The sequence below is a fragment of the Streptopelia decaocto genome (genome assembly GCF_964273445.1).
Source record: "Streptopelia decaocto genome assembly, chromosome: Z".
Classification (NCBI taxonomy): Eukaryota; Metazoa; Chordata; class Aves; order Columbiformes; family Columbidae; genus Streptopelia; species Streptopelia decaocto.
In genome coordinates, this window is record NC_138657.1 from 80087784 (window position 1) to 80111687 (window position 23904).

The 23904-nt window shown below is 48.8% G+C and overlaps 1 protein-coding gene across 2 annotated transcripts in view; it reads right to left on the reverse strand.

Annotated features, from left to right (window-relative positions):
* Positions 1–5479: 5479 nt before the first annotated feature.
* SMAD7 (SMAD family member 7) overlaps positions 5480–23904 on the reverse strand; it is a 28519-nt gene continuing 10094 nt past the window's right edge. For both annotated transcript variants that reach the window (XM_082074510.1, XM_082074509.1), the window contains one exon: positions 5480–7356. In XM_082074510.1, the coding sequence (XP_081930636.1) occupies positions 6818–7356 (539 nt within the window). In that variant the 3' untranslated portion in view covers positions 5480–6817. The remainder of the gene's footprint in view (positions 7357–23904) is intronic.

Here is a 23904-nt window from a genome sequence, read left to right on the forward strand (position 1 = left end):
TTAAGTATTGCCACCACAGCAAAATTAAGAGTTAGTACCTTGCATTATAAGAGATTTTTTCTTCTCCTTTTTCCCATGTGTGTTGTAACCCTGGTAACCAACAGCATCTATATTGTCACCTGACTTAGGCTGCTTTGTTCCCATCTGATATGGAAAACCCCTGCAAATGTTTTGCCCCCAACAAAAGCTGGTGAAATGAGGAGCTGGAGTGAGTTGAGAGAAGGGAACGGAGCTGGGGAAGGGGCTGGAGCACAAGTGTGATGGGAGCGGCTGAGGGACCTGGGGGGTTCAGCTGGAGAACAGGAGCTGAGGGGACACAGGGACACAAAGAAACGGCCTCAAGTTGCGCCAGGGGAGGTTGAGGTTGGATCTGGGGAACAATTTCTTCCCCAAAGGGCTGTGGGGCATTGGAACAGGCTGCCCAGGGCAGTGCTGGAGTCACCATCCCTGGAGGGCTGGACAGACACAGAGATGAGGTTCTCAGGGACATGGGGCAGTGCCAGGGGTGGGGTAACAGTTGTACTTGATGATCTTGATTCTATGAAACCAGCCAGATTTTACTTTCAGAGCTGCTCTAACACCCAACAGGCCTAAACCTCCCGTCCTTTAGCCCTAACCCTGCACAGACACAAGACCACAAGTGATAGAGCCAAGAGATTTGAGCATCTCCCCATAATACTGGTCTCAACCGGGCTCTTGTCTGAAGGATCTCCAGAGTCTTCTCTTCTCCAGGCTGAACAACCCCAACTCTGTCAGCCTGTGTATGGTACCAGGCACACACCAGAGCTGGGACGGGGACACCAACCTGCCTTTGCACACGATGTCTTAACCACTAAACTAGAGTCTTGCTTTTGCTTGGTCTTGCTGTTCCTTGCTCCTCAATCCAATGAGCACCTCAAAAGTCTGGCCACCAAAGGTCCACTGCCCCAGCCCAGACATGTGAGCACTGGAGAACCTTGGCTTCCAGAAACCAAAGTGGTTAAAAAAATAAGAGAATAGTCATATTCATTACCACTGGTACTTTGGTTAATGACGCTGATCCAGTCAGCATGACAAAGAGGAAACGTCCCGGGGTTTTCCACTAGTGCTGATGACAAGGACCTTGACTGGTAAACATGTCACAGCGGTGACTTCCCTGTTAACCACAAGAGCTACCTGAGCCTCTCAAGTGTTTCAGGTTTTGTTTCATTTCATCTTTAAGCCACCAAAAGAGCTGCACAATGACTCAGTGGAGTCCCCAGGGATGTCCCCTTGACTCCCTTGTGTAAATGTGCAAAGGCTGGGCAGGGACGTCCTCTTGTCAAAGCCCGGTGACACAGGGGGTTCACAGGGGTTAGACATGTCCCACTATGGACTGGAGAGTTGGATCTGATCCTGGCTTTGCTGTCAACCCCAGTACAACACCTCCCATTGCTGCTCATGCATTGGCTGTTTGGGACAAGGTCTTTCTCTTTGTATGCCTGTCCCAAAAAGGCTCAGGATCCCATGTGAGCCCCTGTGACAGTACAAATAAATGTCACAGGAGTAGCTCCATCCATCACTTCTCGCTGGGAACATCTCCCAGTCATTTGTTCCAGCCCACGTTCACCTCCTCCCTCAAACCAGCAGAGATCCATCCCCACCATGACATCCTGTGCCCAGTAAATCAGAACATATTTTTAAACACATGTAGACAACACAAAGAAAATGCTGTTTCCCTCTACAGGTGTTTTTTAATTCATCTTAAGACAGTTCTTCACGACTTGGCCTCTAGAAGCCCTTGCAGATCAGGACATGCACATACATATAGACCCAACTGAGCTACTGGTTGCAGACTGAGTTAAGCTCAACTTTATACGGGCAAATACCGAGACCAAAGTACAACTAGCATAAAGCAAATACTTTTCCAAGGACTCACTCTTTGAATTGTGTGTAGTCACCAACCCACAACTGCCACATTGTCTTGCATGGACAGAAGGGTCCATTCACCTAATGGGCTGCAAGACAAGAGCACAGAGACGCCTTGGAGTTGGTGGGGAATGACTCGGATGATGAGCATCACCCAGATGAGACTGGGCTTATGGCTCTGCACCATGATCGCAGTGGAAATCCATTTGCAAATGGTTTTCCCATGTGGAAACCCATGATATCGAGATGGTGGAGTTTTAATTCCTTCCCTTGCAGTACATCAACCATTATAGACATGGTATTTTAGCAGCAATTGACAGTTGGAGCATATTTCACATATGATTTAGCAGAAAAAGCTTACACCCTTTGATCCTTCTTTATTGCCCTCTTCAATTACTGCTCAGCAATATTGGTGAAAAAAGGCCCAACCATGATGTAATTTACTGTGTTGCAGTATATGATGAGAAGATTTAGCACTGATTACCCTGGAGCCGTGGTCAAAAACAGCACAGTCAACTAGAACAGACTTGAGATCAGACATCCCAAATTTCCAGAGAAATCATAGAATCATTTCAGTTGGAACAGACCCTCAAGTTCATCGAGTCCAGTTCTTTCATAAGAAGGGGAGACGTGTCCCACCGTCCACTGGGAAATCAGGATTTCAGACTGTCTCAACCAGACAATGTCTGAGCCTCTTAATTGAATAAGCTTTCTGTAAGGTGATTTCCAAGGAGGGAAGACTGGAAACCACAGCTAGGGCATACAGAGCACCATGACACATGAGGTTCCAAGGCTACCACTGCTCTGTTAGAAGATGACCATGAAGCTGAAGGTTCCCATACCCAGGGAAGTGCCTGAATCTAGGTGCTGTGGGCATGAAGCAAGAAGAAGACATCACTTTGCTGGCCAGGAGTGACCTGGAGGCTGGACATCAGCATTTTCTTTTGGGAAGGAGCTGGCTCTGCCCTTGCCCACAGCTCCTCCATCCAAGAGCAAGTCAGGACTGTGGTTCTACTCCTTAATCCGGGCATTACTGGACCATCCAAATCTGACCAGATCAAGAGCAGCCACAAAACTGCATTTCTGACAAGTTACCTCCAACACTCGGGGTTTATGTAAGCACATGTGTTTAAGCCTGGCTTAGTGCCAGCTGCAGAGTGACTCGCATACAGTGAGAGTGGTACAAGCAGATGAAGCCTCCAGCTGGACGGCACAAGACCAGCAGGACCACATCAGACCAGGTTTATACCAGGTCAGCGCTTGGCTTTAGGTGGTTGCAGCTTCTGAGCCCTATAGATGGATCTATCACCAAACCCCAGCCCAGGTGAAATTCTTCCTTGCTTTAACCTTCAATCTCTATTTTAACCTTCAGAGTATTTCCCAGCCTGCATTTACCAGCCCTAGAGCTGAACAAGCTCTGGGTGGTTGGGAACACGCATGAGCTGGTTCTCAGTATCCTTCTGTCATGTTCTTTTTTTTTTTTTTTTTTGCATTGAATGAGGTCTAAAATTAGCTCAGCAGGAGGTAGAGACTTTAACATTTTAGCTGAAGCTGCCATAGTATTGGAAAGCCTTAGTTTTACTGATTATTTCCAAGCTTTCTTTTATTTTGACAGATGAATGCAAGTAAAGATCACATAAAATAAAGTGCTCCATGAGGAGTTTGAGCTCGTTCTCCAGACGAGCTCTGTAACATTTGACCAGGAAAGCCATGTCCAGGATGAAGGTCCAGCCAAGCTCAGCGTTTCTCCAGCCATGGTCAGGGGTAGTCACGTAGGACATGGTGTAAAATGGGGTGTGTGGAGGGTATCTCAGGCCTAGCAGACCCTTGCTGCACCTTGCAAGTGATACAACAGTCCCTCAGCCCCCATCATGGGGACACATCCACAGCCATCGTCTGGGCTCTGCTGGATCATATTTCCTCTTTGAATCATCACAGAATCACAGAATGGTTTGAGTTGAAGGGACCTTCCCAGCTCCCCAGTGCCACCCGTGCCATGAGCAGGGACATCTTCACCAGCTCAGGTTGCTCAGAGCCCCGTCCAGCCTGGCCTGGGATGTCTCCAGGGATGGTTCATCCACCACCTCTCTGGCCAACCTGGGACAGGCTCTCACCACCCTCAGGGACAACAATTTCTTCCTCATGTCCAGCCTGAATCTCCCTCCTTTAGTTTAAAACCATCACCCCTTGTCCTGTCACAACAGGCCCTGCTCAAAAGTCTGACCCCATCCTTCTTACAGGCCCTTTTTAAGTCCAGAAAGGCCACAATAAGGTCTCTTCTCCATCTGAACACCCCAACTCTCTCATCCTGTCCCCCCAGCAGAGCTGTTCCAGCCTCGGATCATTTCTGTGGCCCTTACACATTTTGGAAAGCTGCTGTGAAGAGCATTCATTTAGGAGTACAGTGTTTTCACCCTCTGCTTTCAGCTCTCAGGAGGAGCTACCGTCTGTAGCCTCTGTTTGTCACACGAGGCAATTCTGAGAAATAACAATGTTAGACGACTTGGTCACACCTCATGGACCAGTGAACAGGGACAAGAACCCAAATCTCAGTTCAAGGGACAATGTTATCTACGCCACAATTTGGCTTCAGGGCTTTAAGCACCAGGATATGGTACATACCTCATGGAACATCAACCTGAAGCTCAGAGGAGTCAAAAGTTGGTTTTGCAATGATATCTCCCCCTTTATCCTGCTGGGCCTTCGATGGTGCGTTGCCTGGGTGTGTTTAGAGGACACATGCGGGAGCACTCTTCATCGAGATTCTGGAGCAAGCCATCAACGCTAGCTTGGCCACTGGACCACGGAGAAGGTATGACGTGATTATTGGATATTTAAAGTCTGCTGGTGTAGAACAGAAACAAGCCAAATTGTTGTGTAGGTAACTGTCCCAACATCTGCCCTTCAGGAGGCTCTTCGTGCACATCAAGCAAGACAGGGTGGGTGCATCCATCATGTCCTCAGCCTTCGATGCCAGCTCCCACTGCAAGGACAAAGGCCAGAGCCTGGAAACTGAGACTCCCATGCAAACCTCACGCATGAGCAAAAGCCGTTTTGGAGTTGGTTCATGTGCTCAGTGACTTGAATCCAACTGAAGGTACAGTCAACGCAGAGAAAACCCAATGCCGTTATCTCAAGCAGTTCCTCTGGATTGGGCACATCTCTGTTGAACAGTAGGGTACAAGTTTGAGCCAGTTGGTCCAGATGCTGAAGAAGGTTAATCTACTGCTATGGACATCACGTGAAGGGCAGCAGAGGCTGGAAGCCACATTCCAAGTACAGAGAGGGAGCTTACAAACCCATCTGGACCTTCTCCTTGTCCAAATCTTTTGGTCTCCAGGACTCTGGTGGCTTCCACTCAAGGTTCCCAAGAACCAGCCACCTTCTCCCTGGCAGAGGACACGTGCAAGCGGGATGTGACACAAGAACACTTGAAGGCAAGTGAAAGAGGCAAAAGAAAATCAACCTTTCATTTCCAGTGGCATGGGAGATGAAGGGGAAGGACAGGATGAAGTCTGCCCATGCCGGAGCGGTCCCACCACCTGCCTGCCTCATCCCCACCACTAAAAAAGCCACTTGGCACAGCCTGGGATCAAGTGTACATTTTTATTTTTCGAATGGAACATAAACTCCTTTAGAAAAAACATTCGTCTGGGTGATAACACCCATAGAAAAAAACACCAACCTCGTGTTCTTTTTTTTTTCTTTTTTTAATTTGGCATTTGTTATTTGCATTTATATTAAAGCAAAGTGCATCTTTCTTATTTTTTTTTTCTCGTTTATACACATTGCACAATACATAAATAATGATGCTTATAAAACGTCTTTATATTTACAAGTAATAATATATTTATATATAACATAAAATACATTTTTTTCTTTAATAAATCTCAGGGGTTTTTTAAGGAGTCCTTTTTTTGTGTGTGTATTTCCAAAGCACTACAATGCTAAAGTTCCAATGAGAATGCTCTCTTGTTCATTTAAACCTTTATATTTAGAAAAATAGCTTATGTTAAGGTCTAAACATGCTCATTGAGCTAAGAACAGTGTAAAAGTATCATACTCGTGTATGAATTCAAGAAGAAACGAAAGCACAACTGCATTTCCAGATAGGATGGTACCGGGATAACCTGCGCTAAGCAGGTTACAACAGACCAACTATCGTGAACACTTCTTTTGTTTTCCCATTTGTTTTTCATTTGTTTTGCTTTTTTAGGCTTAAGCTCCTGTCGCTTCGCATCTCAGCTCAAATTATGAAGCACGGGCCGTGCGCAAGGTTCTATCACCGTTGTTTTCTCCCCTTGCATCAACCCACGACCATAAAAAAGACCAAAAATAGTGGAAGGATGAACACAGTGACAAGACGTGAACCCAGCAACAAGGGAAAAATAGAATTAAATTAAAAGGGGGGTAAAGACCTGACTGGGAAGGTTTTGCACCATCCTTCGGCGGCAACGTGAGGACAGCACCGCTGGGGAAAGGGTCTCGCAGTCACCGTCACCGGGGACGGCTGGCAGCAAGGGGACAGTGGTGCATAAAGAATACAGGTATCTTGTTGTTCTGTCCAAGAGAAGGAGCCGTAAAATACAGCGAGTGGCTTCCAAGTCCACCGATCACATAGGATAATCCTTTCGGAGGCGCGAAATAATTACCACCTGCAATCCATCCCCCCGGCTCCTTTCTCTCGCCCTTCTGAGTTATTGGTCATTCACACTTTTGAAAAAAATAGAGATATTTATCAAAATACCTAAGGCAAAAAAAAAAAAAAAAAACAACTTTCCATAAGCTATTTCTCAAAACAGAGGGGGGGGGAAGCAAACAAACACACAAAACAAAACAAAAAACAAAAAGTTTGCATGAAAAGCAAGCACTCAGAAGGAAATAATAGCAGCAAAGTAGTATAAATGTCATGAGTCCACTCTGTCTCAAGTCATCGGTTATTAAAAATAACCTCCAACCAGCACGGGCAACTGCTGATAAACTGTCTCGTGTAGCACTGGCCCCAGCCTTTCACAAAGCTGATCTGAACAGTAAATCCAGTCCATGGTTGCTGCATGAACTCATGGTCGTTGGGTCTCTGCAAGCTGTACGCCTTCTCGTAGTCAAAAGCCTTGATGGAAAAACCTGGGAACACTTTGTGAACCAGCAACGTCCTGGAATCGGGGTTGTCCAGTGTGGCCGACTTGATGAAGATGGGGTAACTGCTGCGGTTGTACACCCACACGCCGTCCACTTCCTTGGTGAGCTGGATGCCGTAGCCGATCTTGCTACGGACCTTCTGCACCAGTTGGCTTTTGTTGTCCGAGTTGAGCTGTCCGAGGCAGAAACCATTCCCCTGAGGTAGATCATAGAAGATATCCAGGGAGGGCTCTTGGACAGAGTACAGCCGACCCACGCGCGTCTTCTCTTCCCAGTAGGCCACCACGCACCAGTGTGACCGATCCCCCGGCTCCTGAAGAACTTGGGAATCTACAGAACGGGAGAAACAAAGGAGAAATTGAGCACCGAGAAGGGTAATACAACCCAAAAGTGATGCGACGCTTCACGATGCTCTCCACGCACACACCAATGCCCACAGCACATCCACCTTTTCCAAAAGCCACGTGTTATGGCCACCACAAACACAACTTGACCCAAACTTGTGGGATTCGTGTGCTGCTTCAGCTCTGGTGGAAGTTACGGGTCCTAAATCACCAGGTCCACCTTCAGAAGTGGCTTCAGACCCACCAGCAGCAACACAATGCCCAAAACCATCAATAGAACCACCTTCAGTGCCAACAGGAGAGACAGGACGCGCCAGCCAACTGCATCCAGCAAGACCAAACACCCCAAATCCCCTTATTTGCACCCATCGGATGACGGATCCATTCCATAAATAATTATCTACTGTGTGCAGATGCTGAAAAAAGCCAATGAGGTGCTGCTAAGAAAAGCACATTGAAGGTCACCGATGGGACCGCAGGGGACAACGACTCACCAAGGACTCCATGGGGCTCTTCCCTATGTGGTGGAGACGTTGGATGAAGCCCCGACCTGCAGGAAGCACCGTCAGATGGTGCCAGGGTGGGGACCAGAAATCTCTCACTCATTAACAAAAATGGCCTAAAAAAACCCCAATAATTTGTCCCATAGTGCTTCTTTCAACTCCCCGTCCCGTGGCCACCCCGAGCGAGCAGCGAGGACACGATGTAGGAGGAAAAAGCAAAGGGGGAGGCTGAGAAATGTGAAATAGCCCCTTTTCCTGACCGACGATCCCCGCGCTGCTCAGCGGGTAATTCCTTCCAGCCTCTGTGGGCATGTTGAGACCTGGGAACTATTCATCTCTATAATTGTATTTAAAAAAATAATAATAATATATTAAAAAAAAAAAAAAAAAGGCTGGGAATGCACATTAGTGAGAGCTACCGAAATAATTCCCTGCACCATAGGAGTAGCTATGGGATGGGGGCCAGTGGGTGACCCAGCACCCCAAAACTCTCCCCAGCAGTTCCCTAAACGCCCCCAACACAAGCAATGGCAGCGGCATGCCCTGTTTTCTATATGTTTTTGCTATTAACAAGCCATTTTCCCCAGAGCAGGCGATTTTTCTCCCATCTCCGAGTTGTGTTTCAAGCCCCGCACTGTGCTTTTAAAAATTAAAATAAATAAATAAGAAAAAGAGAACCCGGCCACACACTTTTCATTTCCTCATTTCTGTGCCAGCAAGGAAAATATTTTCTCCAGTTTCTGGAGGCAGCTACTAAAAATGGGCCTGACTGTGTCTGCCCCAAAAATAGGGACCCTCGCTCCTGGTTGAAACTCCAGATGGGGGTCCTGGTGGTGGTGGGGGGGTGCGATCCATCGGGATTTATCCTCCCACTTCCCTTTTTCGGTGTTTTATTGTGGATAATTTTATATCCCGCTGAAATCTGGCACCGTGTGAGGGACTGGGTGGGGGGGTCAACTTGAGCTGCCTCTCCCTTAACCCAAATGGGGCGCCCCCCACCCAAGGGGGCAAGAAACACCCCTGCGATGGTGTTTCTCCCACCCATCCATGAGACAGAGGAATTTGGGGGGGATGCCTGGGAGATAAGAGGAATTTCGGGAGGACGCTGCTGGATCCATCCCCATCTCGCATACTCCTCGCCCATCACCCGCCAGCGATGCTCAGAGCTTCTTGCGTTTCGTTTTACAGCAATTAAGGGAATTTTCGGGCAAGATCCATCGAACCCTGCTGAAATTCCTATAGGTCTTTATTTATTTAAACACAACCCCCCCGCCTTTTAGCAGGAGGGGGGAAAAAGACTTTTTCACCTGATTTTTGCGCTTGCATTAGTGAAGACCACGTAACGAGCAGCTCGTTGGCGCTTACAAAGAGTTATTTAATTGCCAGCGCATTAAAAAAAGAAAGCTGCCTTGGCTATGAATGAACAGACCTTTATAGAGGGCTGAGAGTTCATGAATGAATCCCACTAGGTTTTCAATGACACGGAGTGACCAGACCTCAAGGACAAGTCTTAGGTAACGCGGGATAGATATATATATATATATATATTTGTATAAGGACCCAACGCCAGAACACAGTATAAATATGCCAGAGACTCTTCCATTGGTGGGATTCAGATGTTGACCGGGTGTCTAGTCAAAAAGCCATGAGAATATCAGTAAGAGGATGGGGTCTCCGCCACCAAAGCCGCTTTTCACAGTCTTGGGACCCCAAGGTCGCACAGTTTTGGGACCCCAAATTCCCACCGCACCCCTGATTTTGGCATCGGATGGGAAAAGGGGGAGGAAAAGCATCACTGGGGTGGCGGAGGCGGGAGAGGAGGCTGCAGGACAGAGGGAAAAAGTGACACAGAGATGCTTCCTACACCCATGGAGACTTATTTCCTCAAAAGGCTTTTTTTTCTTTTCAGAGGGCAAATGAAGCAAATAAGTGGATTTTCCCCCCAAAACGCCCCGCTGGGTTCATCCAGACCCACCATCCCGCTCCACACGCCGCAAACCCACACAAAACACCCCCCAGATCCCGGGAAATTTGCGACCGCATCACCCGCAACGTGTCCTCGTGTGCGACAGCCCAGAAAACACTGTGGGGTTCTTGTTTTTAGTTAAAAAAGCCTGTTTTTTACGAGCTCCTCCGAGCAAACACATCCCTTTCTAAATGCCTGGAAAACTCCCAGCAAACTGGGAGCGTTCCCATATTCCAGCAAACAATTATAACGTTCAATGCTATAAACATCCGCGCTATTATTTCGTTATTAAGCACCCCCTCCATTTGTTGCTATCACTGATTTATTAGCATTTTCCATGGTTTGCATTACAGGCCGCCTAGGGGCTCCGTCAGGCTCCCCCCAGCGCGTTGTGCAAGCCTATTGTGAAAAAAATATATATAAATAACTGAAAATAAAGCGAGTCCGCCCTCAGGAATTTGGAGAATTAGTCATATTGATCGCTTATAGTTGGGGCTACGGAGAAACGCCACTTGAAGCAGAGCATACTTCTGCATTAAGTGGAGAAATTAAGGCAAGATTTTGAAACCCCTAAGTCTTTGGGGTAACATTTTTTTAATTTGGTGCTGATGCTTCATCACCAGCAACGTCCCAGCACAACCACGTTATCCAGTATCACATTCCCAGTGGAAAAGCGGTCTCTTCCCATACTTTTTACACCTTCCTGAATTGTCCTGAGGGTTCTACCGGCGCATTCCTCAAAAGCATCATCCCGAAAACTTCCCAACACACCAACCAGCCTCGGAGACCGTGAGGTTCCCCACCACCTTCCCAAACATTGATTCCTGCCCAAAATTGTTCAATAAAAGACCACAAAAGCCAGGATTTCTCTATCTTTGGGTTTGCATGTGGCACCCAAGGGCTCAGGGCATCATCCCACGCTGGGGATGGACGCTGAAGAAAATGCTACATCCACACAGAAATCCTGGAGCAACAACCCCCCCAAAATTAAAAGCTTCACAAACCAAGGGGGTCTGGATAAAGGTGGATATGTGATATTCACACCACAGAAAACACCCAAATTTATCAATAATGCCCCCACACACAAGCCGTGGTAAGAGGACTCGCGTCCCACATCACTTGGAAGTGGTGGAGAATTTCTGGTGTGGCTTTTCTCCTCGACACGTGAACACTTTTAGGATGATGAAACCATGTCATCTGTGCTTTTTCTTTCTGAGCTCTGGCAGTTTTATTAGGAGCTTGGGATGAAAAAGGAAGAATCGACACATTCTGGCAAAACTGAATTTAAAAAACCAAAAATAATAATAAAGAAGAACCAACGCAGCTCCCGGCTGGATTTTGGATCTCAGCCTTGTGCCGGTGCCAAGTTCATGAGCGTCGAGGGGAGGTGGGCTGGGGATCTTTTGTTTTCCTTTGTTTTGTTTTGACACTGCTAAAGGTTTTCCTGTAATCAACCGATCTCTAAAGAAAACATCAAGTTTAGCATACACGGAGCAATCTCAGATGGCAAACTCCCATCTGATCAAGTCAAGAGCTATCGAAATTGCCACTGATCTCTGCAATTGTAACAACTCCTCGCTGAAAATGGGAGTACAACTGCGTCCCAGATCAGGTTTTTAAATGCCTGTAATTGGATCTTTCCTCAATGATATTAGGATTAGATGTATATTACATTATCCAGCTGTAGAAGTGTTTCAAACTATGTATTTTTGCTTGGTTTTATATCTATATATTTATTTATTTTAAGATTAGCGTTGACACAAGACATCTTCTCACGCTCTTCCTGGACTTCTCCCTCCTCTTCCTCATTCCTCATTGATCTGGGTTTCCCACCAAACATCAACCTTGATGCAATATTCACCATGGCATCATCTACCCTGAACTGCTAACAGGGGTCTCCTCATTTTCACAGAACGGTTTAGGTTGGAAGAGACCTTTAAAAGTCTTCTAGTCCAACCTCCCTGCCATAAGCAGGGACATCTTCACCCAGATCAGGTTGCTCAGGTTTTGTGGTACCTTCACCCAGGCCTCTTGTGGAGGTAGATACGTTGCACACACGACCGATAACCCAACACAAATGGGTAAAGGCAACAGGTAAATTTGTGTAGATGTCCACCAAGAAATCATAGCACCAAAAGGAGATCGGTCTTATGGACCTTTCCTAGAAGGACCAGGACCCATGAGCTCCTGGGGCAGTAAGGAGACCCAGAGGGACAGTGAGAACCCTGCTCAGCTTTCTGCTGGAAAACAAGCGATGTGGGCACCACCGATGAGCAGATGAACTCATGGTCCTTCCTCCTTTATCCGCCAGCACATGTGGAGGGCATCTGCGCTTAAACAAAAAACTGGCTGGCCTGGTGTCAGCACAACGCGCCGTCTGGCCAGGGCCAAGGCTGAGACCAAGCTCAGCGCGTCTCGCGCCCGGTAATCTCTCCTGGCTGACCTTAAGCGGCATTTGCAAGCCCGGGGCAGAGCCAAGCCCCCCATCTTCTCCTGCTCATTGAGACGGAAGAGACGGAGACACAAACCCCGGAGGTTTTCATGGGCTTCTGCATGCTCTTCTGGAGGGTCCTTGGGGCACTCCAGATGCCATTTTGCCCCTCGTGTTAACCGGCCGGTGCTGTTTGTGCACGACCTCAGGAAAAAGACACCCCCAAATAGGTGAGGAGAGCACCGAGCATGACGTGCAACCACACAGCTCATCAAAGCCAAGAAAAACAGGCACCAAAAAGGGAAATTATACTTCCTTTCCAGTCTCTCAGATAATTTACAGGCTACTTGGGCAGGGGAACAAACAAACAAACAAACAAAAAAACAAGAAAAATCCTTCAAAGCCAGATTTCCAGGCATGCTTTGCAAAAGCTAAGTAAAAACAAAAACAAAAAAATCCCAATTAAAGGATATATCCTGCTGCAGAAAAGGGTCTTTGTGCCCTTAACGGAGTTTGTGGGCAGGCTGTAGACACCACCCACAGCAATGTTTGCCCCAAACCTTTTATATCTACTCGCACACAAGGGCTAGACAGCTTCAGCTTCCTCGCCCACCCCTGCTTTTGACGGCTGGGATGGTTTCTGAAAGGCTAATTCAGAGGATGGTCATGTGTTAAAGATCCCGTTGTTTGCAGAGAAAATAAGCCCTGACCTACTGCAGGGATGCCACCACCCAAGGTGGCCCCTGGGGTCCCTCCACCGCGCCAACACAAGAGCCTCCAAAGAGCTGGGACAGTCGGTCACGTCAACACATACTTAGGGAGCCCTTAATCTGTGGATTATTGACACGATGGACCATCACATCTCTTTAGGAGCCATTACAGCCCATCGTGTCAGTAGGTACTTACGGAGTCCTTAATCCGCGGATTGACAGGCTAGACCATAAATTTGTGTCTATGCCTAATTAGGCAGCTCTTATTACTCAACATATACAGCAGTCATGCAGGCTAAAGAGCCTTAAGATTATTTCTTTAATTTATTAACAAGTTGCCCACCCAATCGCTTAAATGGCTCCTTGCTCCTAGCGAAGTAAGTCAACCCTGCATGAAAATAAATCTCCGTCTGAGTTTTCCCCCCAAGACTTCAGTTCTAAGGGCTAGTAACGAGAAGCCAAGATGTTGCCAAGAGGTTTGAAACCTTCTGAGTCTGATGGGGGCACAGAGGATAAAATCTGGCAGAAGTCATCAGGGGAAGGAGTCTGGGGTTTCCCGATATACGGCTTCAGTTCGGACTCATGATAGTGGCAACCTACGAGCTTGGGAACGTTCTGCTCAGTCCCCTGATGACCCAACCAAGGACTTCCATGACCTTCACCAGGGCTGGGAAACCCTCTTGTGAAATCAGGACAAACATGAGGTTGGGTGGGCGGTGGGTAGAGATGACTGATCCCTGAGGAAATCCCCTGAGGTTCCCAGCCCAACTTGGTGGCACCTTGAGTCAGCCTTCCCCCAACATGGAACCCAGGCCTGATCACTGAGGGTTAATTCAGGGACGAGACACAAAAGCAAGAAAAACCAGGAAAGAATCCTTGCAATCATGTTGTTACAGACCTAAAAAGCCTCAATAGTGGGCACCAGTATGACAAACACCAAGGCGGGCCCAGGAGACACGTCCAACCTTGAAAAATATAGGGTGATCAATATATAGGTATGAAGGAAGCCCAGCTCCCCCATGTCCCCTGCATCAAAAGACGCCAAAGAAAGAACCAAAGTGAAACTGCTGAGTTCACGGAGTCCACCAAACCCGAAATTTGATTCATAAACATCCTATTAGTCACCGCTACCGTCTAATTACGGTGATTAATCAATTACCACGGCTAAAAACGACTCGCGAAGAGAAGAACCCTTTTTTTTGTGCCCATTTTCTTTAAAAGCCAAGCAAAGCTGCAGCTACAAGGGGGAAGGAAAGGAAAAATATGCAGGCGCACACCAAAAATGCCTGTCTGCCTGTCTGCAGCGGTTAGAGGGGAGCCAGCTGACTCCAGCTTCCTCCGTACCAGGCTTCGGGCCTCATCAGCCATGCAAATTATAGAGTACCGTGCTGTCTGAAGGCCGAATTTCGACTCAGCTCGAGAGAAAAAGCCTTAGAGGAAGGGTGGGGATGCGAAGAAGCCAGCCAAATCCATTCATAATATTTACAGTAAATGGGGCCTCTTTGCTGTTGTTTAGTATACAGTCGGTCTAATTATTTTTTGAAGTTTTAATTTAAAGAGCCTTCTTTATCTGCCTCTCCTGCTGCACCCCTCAAAGGTGTGGGAAAACTTTTTCCCTTGTTTCAAAAAAGCGGTAGGACAGGAATCCCTTCCCCAAGCTCCAACCCAACACAGGGTGGGACACAGAGATGATTCCAGACGGGAGACCCTTCCAGAGGGTGCTCCCAGCACCCATGGGGATTTTAAGACCCCCCCGGCCACCCAAACAGGCACGAGGACATGCAGATCCACGTGGAAAACCCCCAGAAGTCTTATTTTTGCTCCTATGTTCCCATTGCTGTTCTCCTGTGTGGCCTTTCAGCGCTTAAAAGGGGCCTGTAAGAAAGATGGGGACAGACTTTTGAGCAGGGCCTGTTGTGAGAGGACAAGGGGTGATGGTTTTAAACTAAAGGAGGGAGATTCAGGCTGGACATGAGGAAGGAATTGTTGTCCCTGAGGGTGGTGAGAGCCTGGCCCAGGTTGGGCAGAGAGGTGGTGGCTGAACCATCCCTGGAGACATCCCAGGCCAGGCTGGACGGGGCTCTGAGCAACCTGAGCTGGTGAAGATGTCCCTGCTCATGGCGGGGGGGGCACTGGGGGAGCTGGGAACGTCCCTTCCAACCCAAACCATTCCCCTATTCTATGATTCCATATCCTGGAAGGACTTGTTTGAGGTGTTGCAGGATGCTCCACAGCCCCGTGTGCCCTCCAGTCTCCTCCCCTGCCTTGACAACAATCCAAAATAATCACATTTTTATTACAATCAGCCAAGAGGCTCCTTTGGAAAACACAAGATCCCCAAGCCAGAGTTCACAATACCATGAGACCCCCAAGTGACTCGGGGTCAGTACCAGCCCCAGCTCCTGGAGGTGAGCAAACACGTCCACGCTTCATCCTCCGCAACTACCAAGACACACCTCTTCTCCACCCATACCCAACCCAGATCTCCACCAGAAACCTTCTGAGAAGGAGAAACCAGCACACAAAAGGTTCCTGACTTAACAACCATGCAAATCAGACCTGAAGACGAGCTTGCCAAAATATCTCCCCCGGCTTGGGTTGTGCTGGAGGCTCCCACGACAGCATCCTTGCCTATCACCCTTCTAGCCCAGGGATAAGCCACCGGCACAGACGCTGAAGCCACCAGAGGCCACCGGGCCACACCATCCCCAGGGTCACAGCCCCCTCAACACAGCCGCCGAGCTTGGTTTTAGAGGATGAAGACCTTAAAACGCTTTTGCAATTAAAAGTAAAGCTCCACCGTTGCAGGGAGGCAGTGGGGGGGTCACCCGGTACCCAGCGATGCCCCGGGGAGGGCAGGCCCCAGGAAAGCCGCAGCTCTCCGCTGACAACATGTTAAAAACCTTGTAAAGACCTTAATAAAAAGTGAGGCAGAGCAGTCTAGGATTTCCAAACGGATACCTAATACCCAGATGTGTGTTGGGATTTCTTTTCTCCCCCCACAACTGCATTCCATGCACACACACGGCATTGCTGCCACTCATTTCAATAACAAAAAAAGGAAGAAAAGCCTCTCCTCGCAGCACACCGACCTACAATTCTCCCCAAAGACCGAAAACAGACGTAAATATGCGCTTCCCACCCCTATTAAAAAAAAAAGAGACGATCCCCCAGCTCCCTTTCCCAGCGCAGCATCCCTCGCAGGGATGTAAACCCATGGAAAAAGCAGGGCTGGAACAAAAGTCCTTTTCACGCCCATCGTGCCCCGCTCCGTAACAATTATGAAAACTGTTTAGCTGGGCTGGCATTTGGAGCATTTACTGCATTCCTGCCAATAAATTCCAGCCCCGGATCCGATGGAAAAGGCTCCCCCCTCCCTCTCTTTCCCCTCCCTCCCTTGCCTTCATTCCTCCTGGCTTTCTTTACAACCTAATACCCTGTCGACGCGGGGCCAGGGCCTACTTAGGGGGAAAAAAAAACACCCAGCGCCAGACTGGAGACAGCATGCAGACTGAAAAAGTTAATCATTACTTCTGTCTGCCTTCATAATCTAATCACGCCTATTCCTAAGAGCAGGCGGCGAAAAGCGCTCACGTACAAGGCAGGGTCACCGCCCAGGGACGGACAGACCGACGGACAGGCAGCGTCAGCCCTTCCCCGGGCAGGGGGGGGGCAAGCGAGGGACGGACAGACAGACGGCGTCCGGATGGAGTTCACAAGCCCGGCCATGCAGACGCCCCTCCCCTCCTCGCCTCTCACTTTGCTCTGGATTAATAACGCTTCGCAATTATAGAGAATATTACGTTCATTAAGTAATTAACCCTCCCGGCGCTCTGGCGGAGCTGGCACCCCACTTTCACAGACGGAGGCTGGCAGAGGTTCGCCCCGGGCTATAAAACGGGGCAGATCGGCAGCACCCGGATTAAAAGAAAAAATAAATTAATTAAAAAACATTTCTAAAAAAGCAGCTCGTTATGCTCATCCCACCCCACTTTCGGTAGACAGGGCCACAGTCAGGGTGGCATCACCACGACCCAGCAGCATCGCCCCCCCCCATGGCGTAAAATCCACATTGGGGCATCACCAAGACCCAACAACACCCTCCCCCATGGGGCAGAACCCACATTTGGGCATCACCGAGGGGATGTGGGGCTCGGCACCCAGTACCGTACTCTAGAAAACAACCTTGGTGCGACATCTCAGGTGTGTCAAAGGCTTCGTGCTCTTGACGCCCAAGATATATTTTCCATGCTCGGCTGTGACAAAGAACAGGAAAACTACGGGCCTCGGTGCATGAAGATTTATGGGTTTGTTCCTTATAATGAGCTAAAAAGTCTCAGCTCGGCTTCCAAAGAAAATGAATTCATCAGTTCAAACGCAGTGATGTAACTTCAGGCTCCCGACTCCTTTTCCAAATAAAACTGCTGCTATTTGATTCCTGCTCGAAAGATGATTTTATGGAGTTATTTACTCCATCCGTTCTGCCCTGGAAGGTGCCGCCGCAGCGCAGCCATGGGGTCACGGGCAGCTGTCCCACGTGGGAGGACTTTTTTGCTGTTTTCCCTGCTTTTCCACTCAAAACCTCACCTGGCACCCAACATGCAAACAGCCACAGTGCCCCTCCAGTGTTATTTTGCATCACCCACCACAGTGGGAGTTCCTCCTCGGTGGTGATGCCCAGCAATTTTTAGCACCTATAAATTCAACCCATCAGTTTCCATCACCAAACATCACCGAATACGGCACCACCTTCCCAACACCCGAGTTTCTCCGATGCAGAGCCAGCTCTTATTGATACCGCACTGGTAGCTCTACAAACAAAATCTGTTCAATCTATATGTATGTGGGGTTTTTATTAACCTATGTATATAGGTTAATTCATTATATATTCATTATATCAAATAGATCAAATATAACGAATACATAATGACTATGTTGGATGCATCCAACCTACATACACAATACATAATTCAATATATATGCAATCTATATATAAATGCAACCTATATATATTCAACTTATATATATAAAACGATTTGTAGCCTCTCTTTTTGAGGACACATATAGGTACATATTTGCAGCAATGCTCTGAAGGCCGAGCAGTTCTGAGTTATTCATTTAATGGAGAAATCTGCTTCACCACCTGCTGGGAAAAGCTGGGAAAGCCCACGGGAGCCAGGACTTCAGACCAAAGACGCTCCACCAAAACCCAGCAGCACACCAGGCATCTTACTTCATCCCTGAGTGAGGATGAGGAAGGACCACAGAGGCAGGCTCCCACCATTGTACATGGAGGAGCATCAACAGGACCTCCTGCAACCACCTCACCCGGCATCTTCATCCTCAACAGAGGATGAAGAATCACAGAGCCGGGAGCCCAGCTCCAAACTTGGAGGAGCATCACCAAGACCTCCCACAACCACTCCACCAGGCATCTTCATCCTCAAGAGATGATGAGGAAGGACCACAGAGCCAGATGCCCACAACTGCACATGGAGGAGCATCACCAGGACCTCCTGTAACCATCCCACCAGGCATCTTACTTCATCCCCATGGGAGGATAAGGAAGGACCACAGAGCAATACGCACCATTGCACAGGGAGAAGCATCACCAAGACCTCCTGCAACCACCCCACCGGGCATCTTCATCCTCAAGAGAGGATGAGGAAAGACCACAGAGCGAGGTACCTGCCATTACACAGGCTGGAGAACCACCAAGACCTCCTGCAACCATCCCACCAGGCATCTTCATCCTCAACAGACGATGAAGAAGGACCACAAAGCCAGGTACCCGCCATTATAAAGGGAAGAGCACCACCAAGACCGCCTGCAACCACCCCACCTGCCATCTTCATCCTCAACAGAGGAAGAGGAAGGAACACAGAGCCAGGTACCCGCCATTACACAGGCTGGAGAACCACCAAGACCTCCTGCAACCACCCCACCAGGCATCTTCATCCTCAACAGACAATGAAGAAGGACCACAAAGCCAGGTATCCACCATTATAAAGGGAAGAGCATCACCAAGACCGCCTGCAATCACCCCACCTGCCATCTTCATCCTCAACAGAGGAAGAGGAAGGACAACAGAGCCAGGTGCCCACCACTGCACATGGAGGAACATCACCAAGACCATCACCAGAACCTCCTGCAACCTCCCCTGGTGCCTCGGCGCTGCTGGCACAACCCAAGCAGGGAGCCGAAGCCAGGAGGTTTTTCACGCAGCGAGGTTAAAAGGGTAGAGAAGGGCTGAGCCAGCTCTTACAGGGTGTTTCTTTTTTTTTCTTTCCTTTCTTTTCCCCTTGCAAGTTAAAACCAAGATAATGACACTGGGTGGGGACCAATTTGAAGGGCTGAGCAGCCAAACCAAAATTAGTCTCCCAGCCAAGAGCTTCCTAGGCCTCACAGTTTGGGGAAGGAAGCTGAGAAAAGGCATGAAAAACAAAGATTCCTCGGGAAGCTCAAGCGTCGCACTCAAGCAAAGGTGACCCTGCTAGTCAAATATTTTTCGACATAATAAAAATAAAAGCACTGGAGCAGCACCCCTCGGAAAAGCGGGGCCCACGGGATGGGGTTTTTCCTCCTTTTTTCTCCTTTTCTTTCTCCTCCTCCCCCGGCACTTTCTTTCCTTTCACTAATAACTATGTTTTCTTGTAGGTTTTTTTTTTTTCTCTTGGCTCTTTCCTCATAAAAAGACTGATGTAATTTCCTGTCTTGTCCCAATGTTTCCTGTTAATTAACAGGGTGAAAGTTATCATCACGTATTTAAATGGCTACCCGAGAGAGGGGAGGGAAAAGAAAAACAGGGGAAAAAGGAAAAAAAAAAAAGGAAAATTAAAAAGGGGAGAAAAGGGCTGTTTGTGAGCAACCCCCAACAGCACAAAACCCTCCAGTAAAAGCTTTTTGGCCCCAAAGGCTCGAGCCCATCGGCCAAGACACCCCCCAAGGGTGGCTCCTACAGCGGGTCTGTGCATGGGGGATGCAAGCCCCCACCCTTCCCTGGACGGGGATGGAAAATCCCTGCAATGCTTGCCCAGAAAAGCTCTTTTCTTGCATTAGAAAAAGTAAAATAAAATAAAGAAAATAAGAGGAGAGAGGAGAGGAAGAGAGGAGAGAGAAGGAGAAGGAGAAAAGAAGAAGGAGAAGGAGGAGAAGGAGAAAAGGAGAAAAGGAGAAAAGGAGAAAAAGAGAAGGAGGAGAAGGAGGAGGAGAAGGAGAAGGAGAAGGAGAAGGAGAAGGAGAAGGAGAAGGAGAAGGAGAAGGAGAAGGAGAAGGAGAAGGAGAAGGAGAAGGAGAAGGAGAAGGAGAGGAGAAGGGGAAGGGGAAGGGGAAGGGGAAGGGGAAGGGGAAGGAGAAGGAGAAGGAGAAGGAGAAGGAGAAGGAGAAGGAGAAGGAGAAGGAGAAGGAGAAGGAGAAGGAGAAGGAGAAGGAGAAGGAGAAGGAGAAGGAGAAGGAGAAGGAGAAGGAGAAGGAGAAGAAGGAGAGAGGAAAACCCATAACATAAATAACTGAACTAAAATAAAATAAATAAGGTGCAAAAGAATAGATAGCTGGCAACACCCAAGATGATGCTTTTATCGAAAGATGATTAAAAAGAAATAAATTAATTAATAAATTAAAAAATAACTAATAAAAAAGGGACTAATCCGAAGCCAGCAGGCGGAAATCCTGCGAGACACCGAGCTCCTTCCCCTCGCCGTCCCCATCCCCGAGCGGGACCGGGCTCCTCGTGCCCTCCCCGTTCCTCAACAGCATCCATGACGCGGCCGGTACCCCCGGCGGCACCGGAGCCAAACCGGCGGCCTCGCGGGGGAAAACAAAGCGATTTAGGCGAAAGGAAAAAAAAAAATAGCCGGGGTGGTTACAAGAAGAGACCGTGCCTGAGTGCTTAATAATATCTCGGCGCTGAAAATAAACTGGAAAGGAAGCTCCTTTGTGACAGTCGGCAGGCGGCCAGGCCACGGCCTGGGTCATTCACACCGGCTGGGACGGCAGTGGGGACGGCACCCCCGGCCACCCACCCCACCGCCCCGATAAAACACCCGCTTAGGGCCACAGAAGCCTCCACACACCCTATTTTTTTCCCCTGCGCACCCTAAAATGGGGTGTACCCCCCGTTTTAACCCAGCACGGAGGTTTACGGTGTTGGCGTTGGAAATGGGCATCCCCCCCCAGGGAACCGCGTGTGGTTGATGTTACTGGTTAACGTTGCCGGTTCCCCTGGCGTAAGCGATACCCGCTGGCACGACGGCGGGATGGAAACGATGCGACCCGCATCCCTGCCAGCCCGCGGCTGCTCCGCTACGAGTGTTTGTGTCCCAGCGAGTTTTAAATGTCCCCAACGATCAAGTTGCCGGCGCTCGTCGGGACGTCTTTTTGGCCAGCGGAGCGTGGCTCGAATTGACGCCAAACTTCCAAAATCCACCTTTTTGTCCTCACTCCGCCCTAAAGAGCAGGACAAAAACCATGTGATACCCATCATGGTCCTCCACCATGAAGGACTTGCTGGTGATTGAGTCATCTTCTGCACTTTATTATCAACTGCTCTCAAGGCACCGTTTGGTTGGGAGAATCTGGTGGCAGCCAGAGAAAATGAATTTAATGGAGCTGTACCTGGATTATTGGAACATTTAATGGTGGGAGTATCTCTGCCATCATTTTTTAAAAACTCATCGTAGAAGAGTAACTTTCAAAGGCTCTAGATCACTTACAAATAATGATTAAACAGGTCTCATTTTCTTTGAGGGGGATTTTAATACGCTAAAAGCCAGGAGATGGGGAGGGGGATACCCCGGCAGCATGGGGGTTTATCCCTGAGGAGGAGGGGGGGATGCCCATAGGTTGAGATGCCCCTTAAAAATATATATATATATTAAATAAATAAATAAATACATAAATAAAAAACCAACCCCACGGGGCCAAAGGAGCCGGAGCGGGTGGCCAAGCCAAGAGTCCCGGGGTCGGTGCCAAGCGCCGGCTCCCTCCTCCCCGCCGGCCACGGTCAGATGATGTGCGAGCCGAGCCGGGAGGCTCCTAGTCTGGCAGGCAGCCTGCTCTGCTCCAGAGGCTCCAGTGCTGTCATCTTGGCGTTAACCCCTGATAACCTTGTCCTTTCCAGGAGGGGACAGCGCTTTTTTAGCAAGAGGGGGGGTATGGAGGGGGCGGGTGGTGGCGCCTGCAGCGAGGTTGGGAAGGAAGGGGTGCGAGGCCGTGCGGTGCTCAAAGTAAATTAAAAAAATATATATATATATATTTTAAAAGGACATATTCTCAAAAATGTGACTTAAAAAAAAAAAATCCCAAGCAATTGTTTATCCCCGGGACAAATATACAATCCCAGTTCCACAGGAAGATGTCTCAATTTCAGATTATAATAGGATGCCAATTTGTAAATAAAGGCATTTCACAGGAGGTTATAAACTCTGTACGAGAGGGAGGTGGAAAGAGCCGGGGGGGGGAATGGGAAAACACAGGGAGGACTTTGCTGGAGAAACCATGCGGGATCCTGTTTACATGGGGGGAGCTGCTTCGGGGGCCAATAGCTCCGGATTTGGACAAGGTGCTGCTTCCCCGGCGAGCAGATACCAGCGGGGATCAGACACATAGTGAAACATTCCCGGCCTGCCTGCGATTTCAGAATGAATTGTCACTTGGCCAAGAGGTCCCTTAAACCAGACGCAGTCCCACTGCCGGGGCAGGGAGGGACACTGATGCTTCTCCAGCTTCTAGAGGTCTCTTCCCATCTTTTTGGTACAGAGGGGTTGGGAGGGGGAAACTGACGCTGCATCTGCTCCTGAAGAGCCTTGTGGGTTGCCCAGCTTCAACCCTTGGTCCAGCAACCAACAAACACCATCACTCAACATTCACTTCCTCCAGGAGGCCCTGGGGTGGTTCCAAAGTCAGGGCAAGTCAACAGGATTGGTTTGAAATCTGGGGAAACTCCCAGGTTTGACATTTTATGAAAAAAATAAAAAGGCGGCAAAGGTGGCGAGGACACAAGCCAGCTTATCTCCCTTTCTCTCTGTGATGGCCAGCTCTGGGCTTCTTGGAGAGCTTCACTTTGGCAGAAGGTCCACCACAGTTCACCTGTCCTGCAGGAGAGTCACCTTCTCACCCACCATGGGTACCACAACCTTCTACATCAGCCAAGAGCCACCAGCCCCATGTCAAGAGAGAGGTGTCCAGGGCTGGGTGGAGAACATCCCATGGAGACCCAGCACCAACACCATCAAGCACCATCAGCTCACTCCTACCCACAGAACACATTCGTACCCATCAGGTGCCACCCATCAGATGCCACCGGACCACAAGCCACCTCCGGGCTCCCCAAGCGTGGCTTTGCTTGTTTGAAAGAAGAGTCATAACCGAACACATCTGCTGGGAACGAGTCAGCTCAAAATACAGGAAAAACCACCCTCTGTCTCCTATTTACGGAAATTATTTTTATTTCCAATGGGATATTTTTGCTTTCTTCTTCAACCACATAGAGGACACAAAGGATCTGCACTGGTAATACCCGAGCACAACCATGGCCGTGAGAGAGGAGGCCTGACCTACCCGCAGAGTGACCACCGATAAAAATAAAGATATAAGAAAATAAATAAAGGCAAGAATATGGAACCGAGAGCCAGCACCTCGGGGGGAGCGAGACGTGCATCAGCTGGGGAGGGATGAGGACAGCAGTACGGCGTCAAGGACTACCCAATATTTCATTCCTGAGCCAGGAAAGGGAACAGAAACCTTCATCTTCTCAACCCCCCCATGCAGTTTTCCTGCCAGAATGGCTGTGAAACCCCAGGCTGGCCCCGTTCCCAAATTCTCAGTGTCGAGAGTGATCTGCTGCACTAACTCCTGCCCTTCCAGCTTCCAGACATTAGCGCGGGTCTACTGGCTTTGACCGCCACTACATCAGCATCTACTGGTG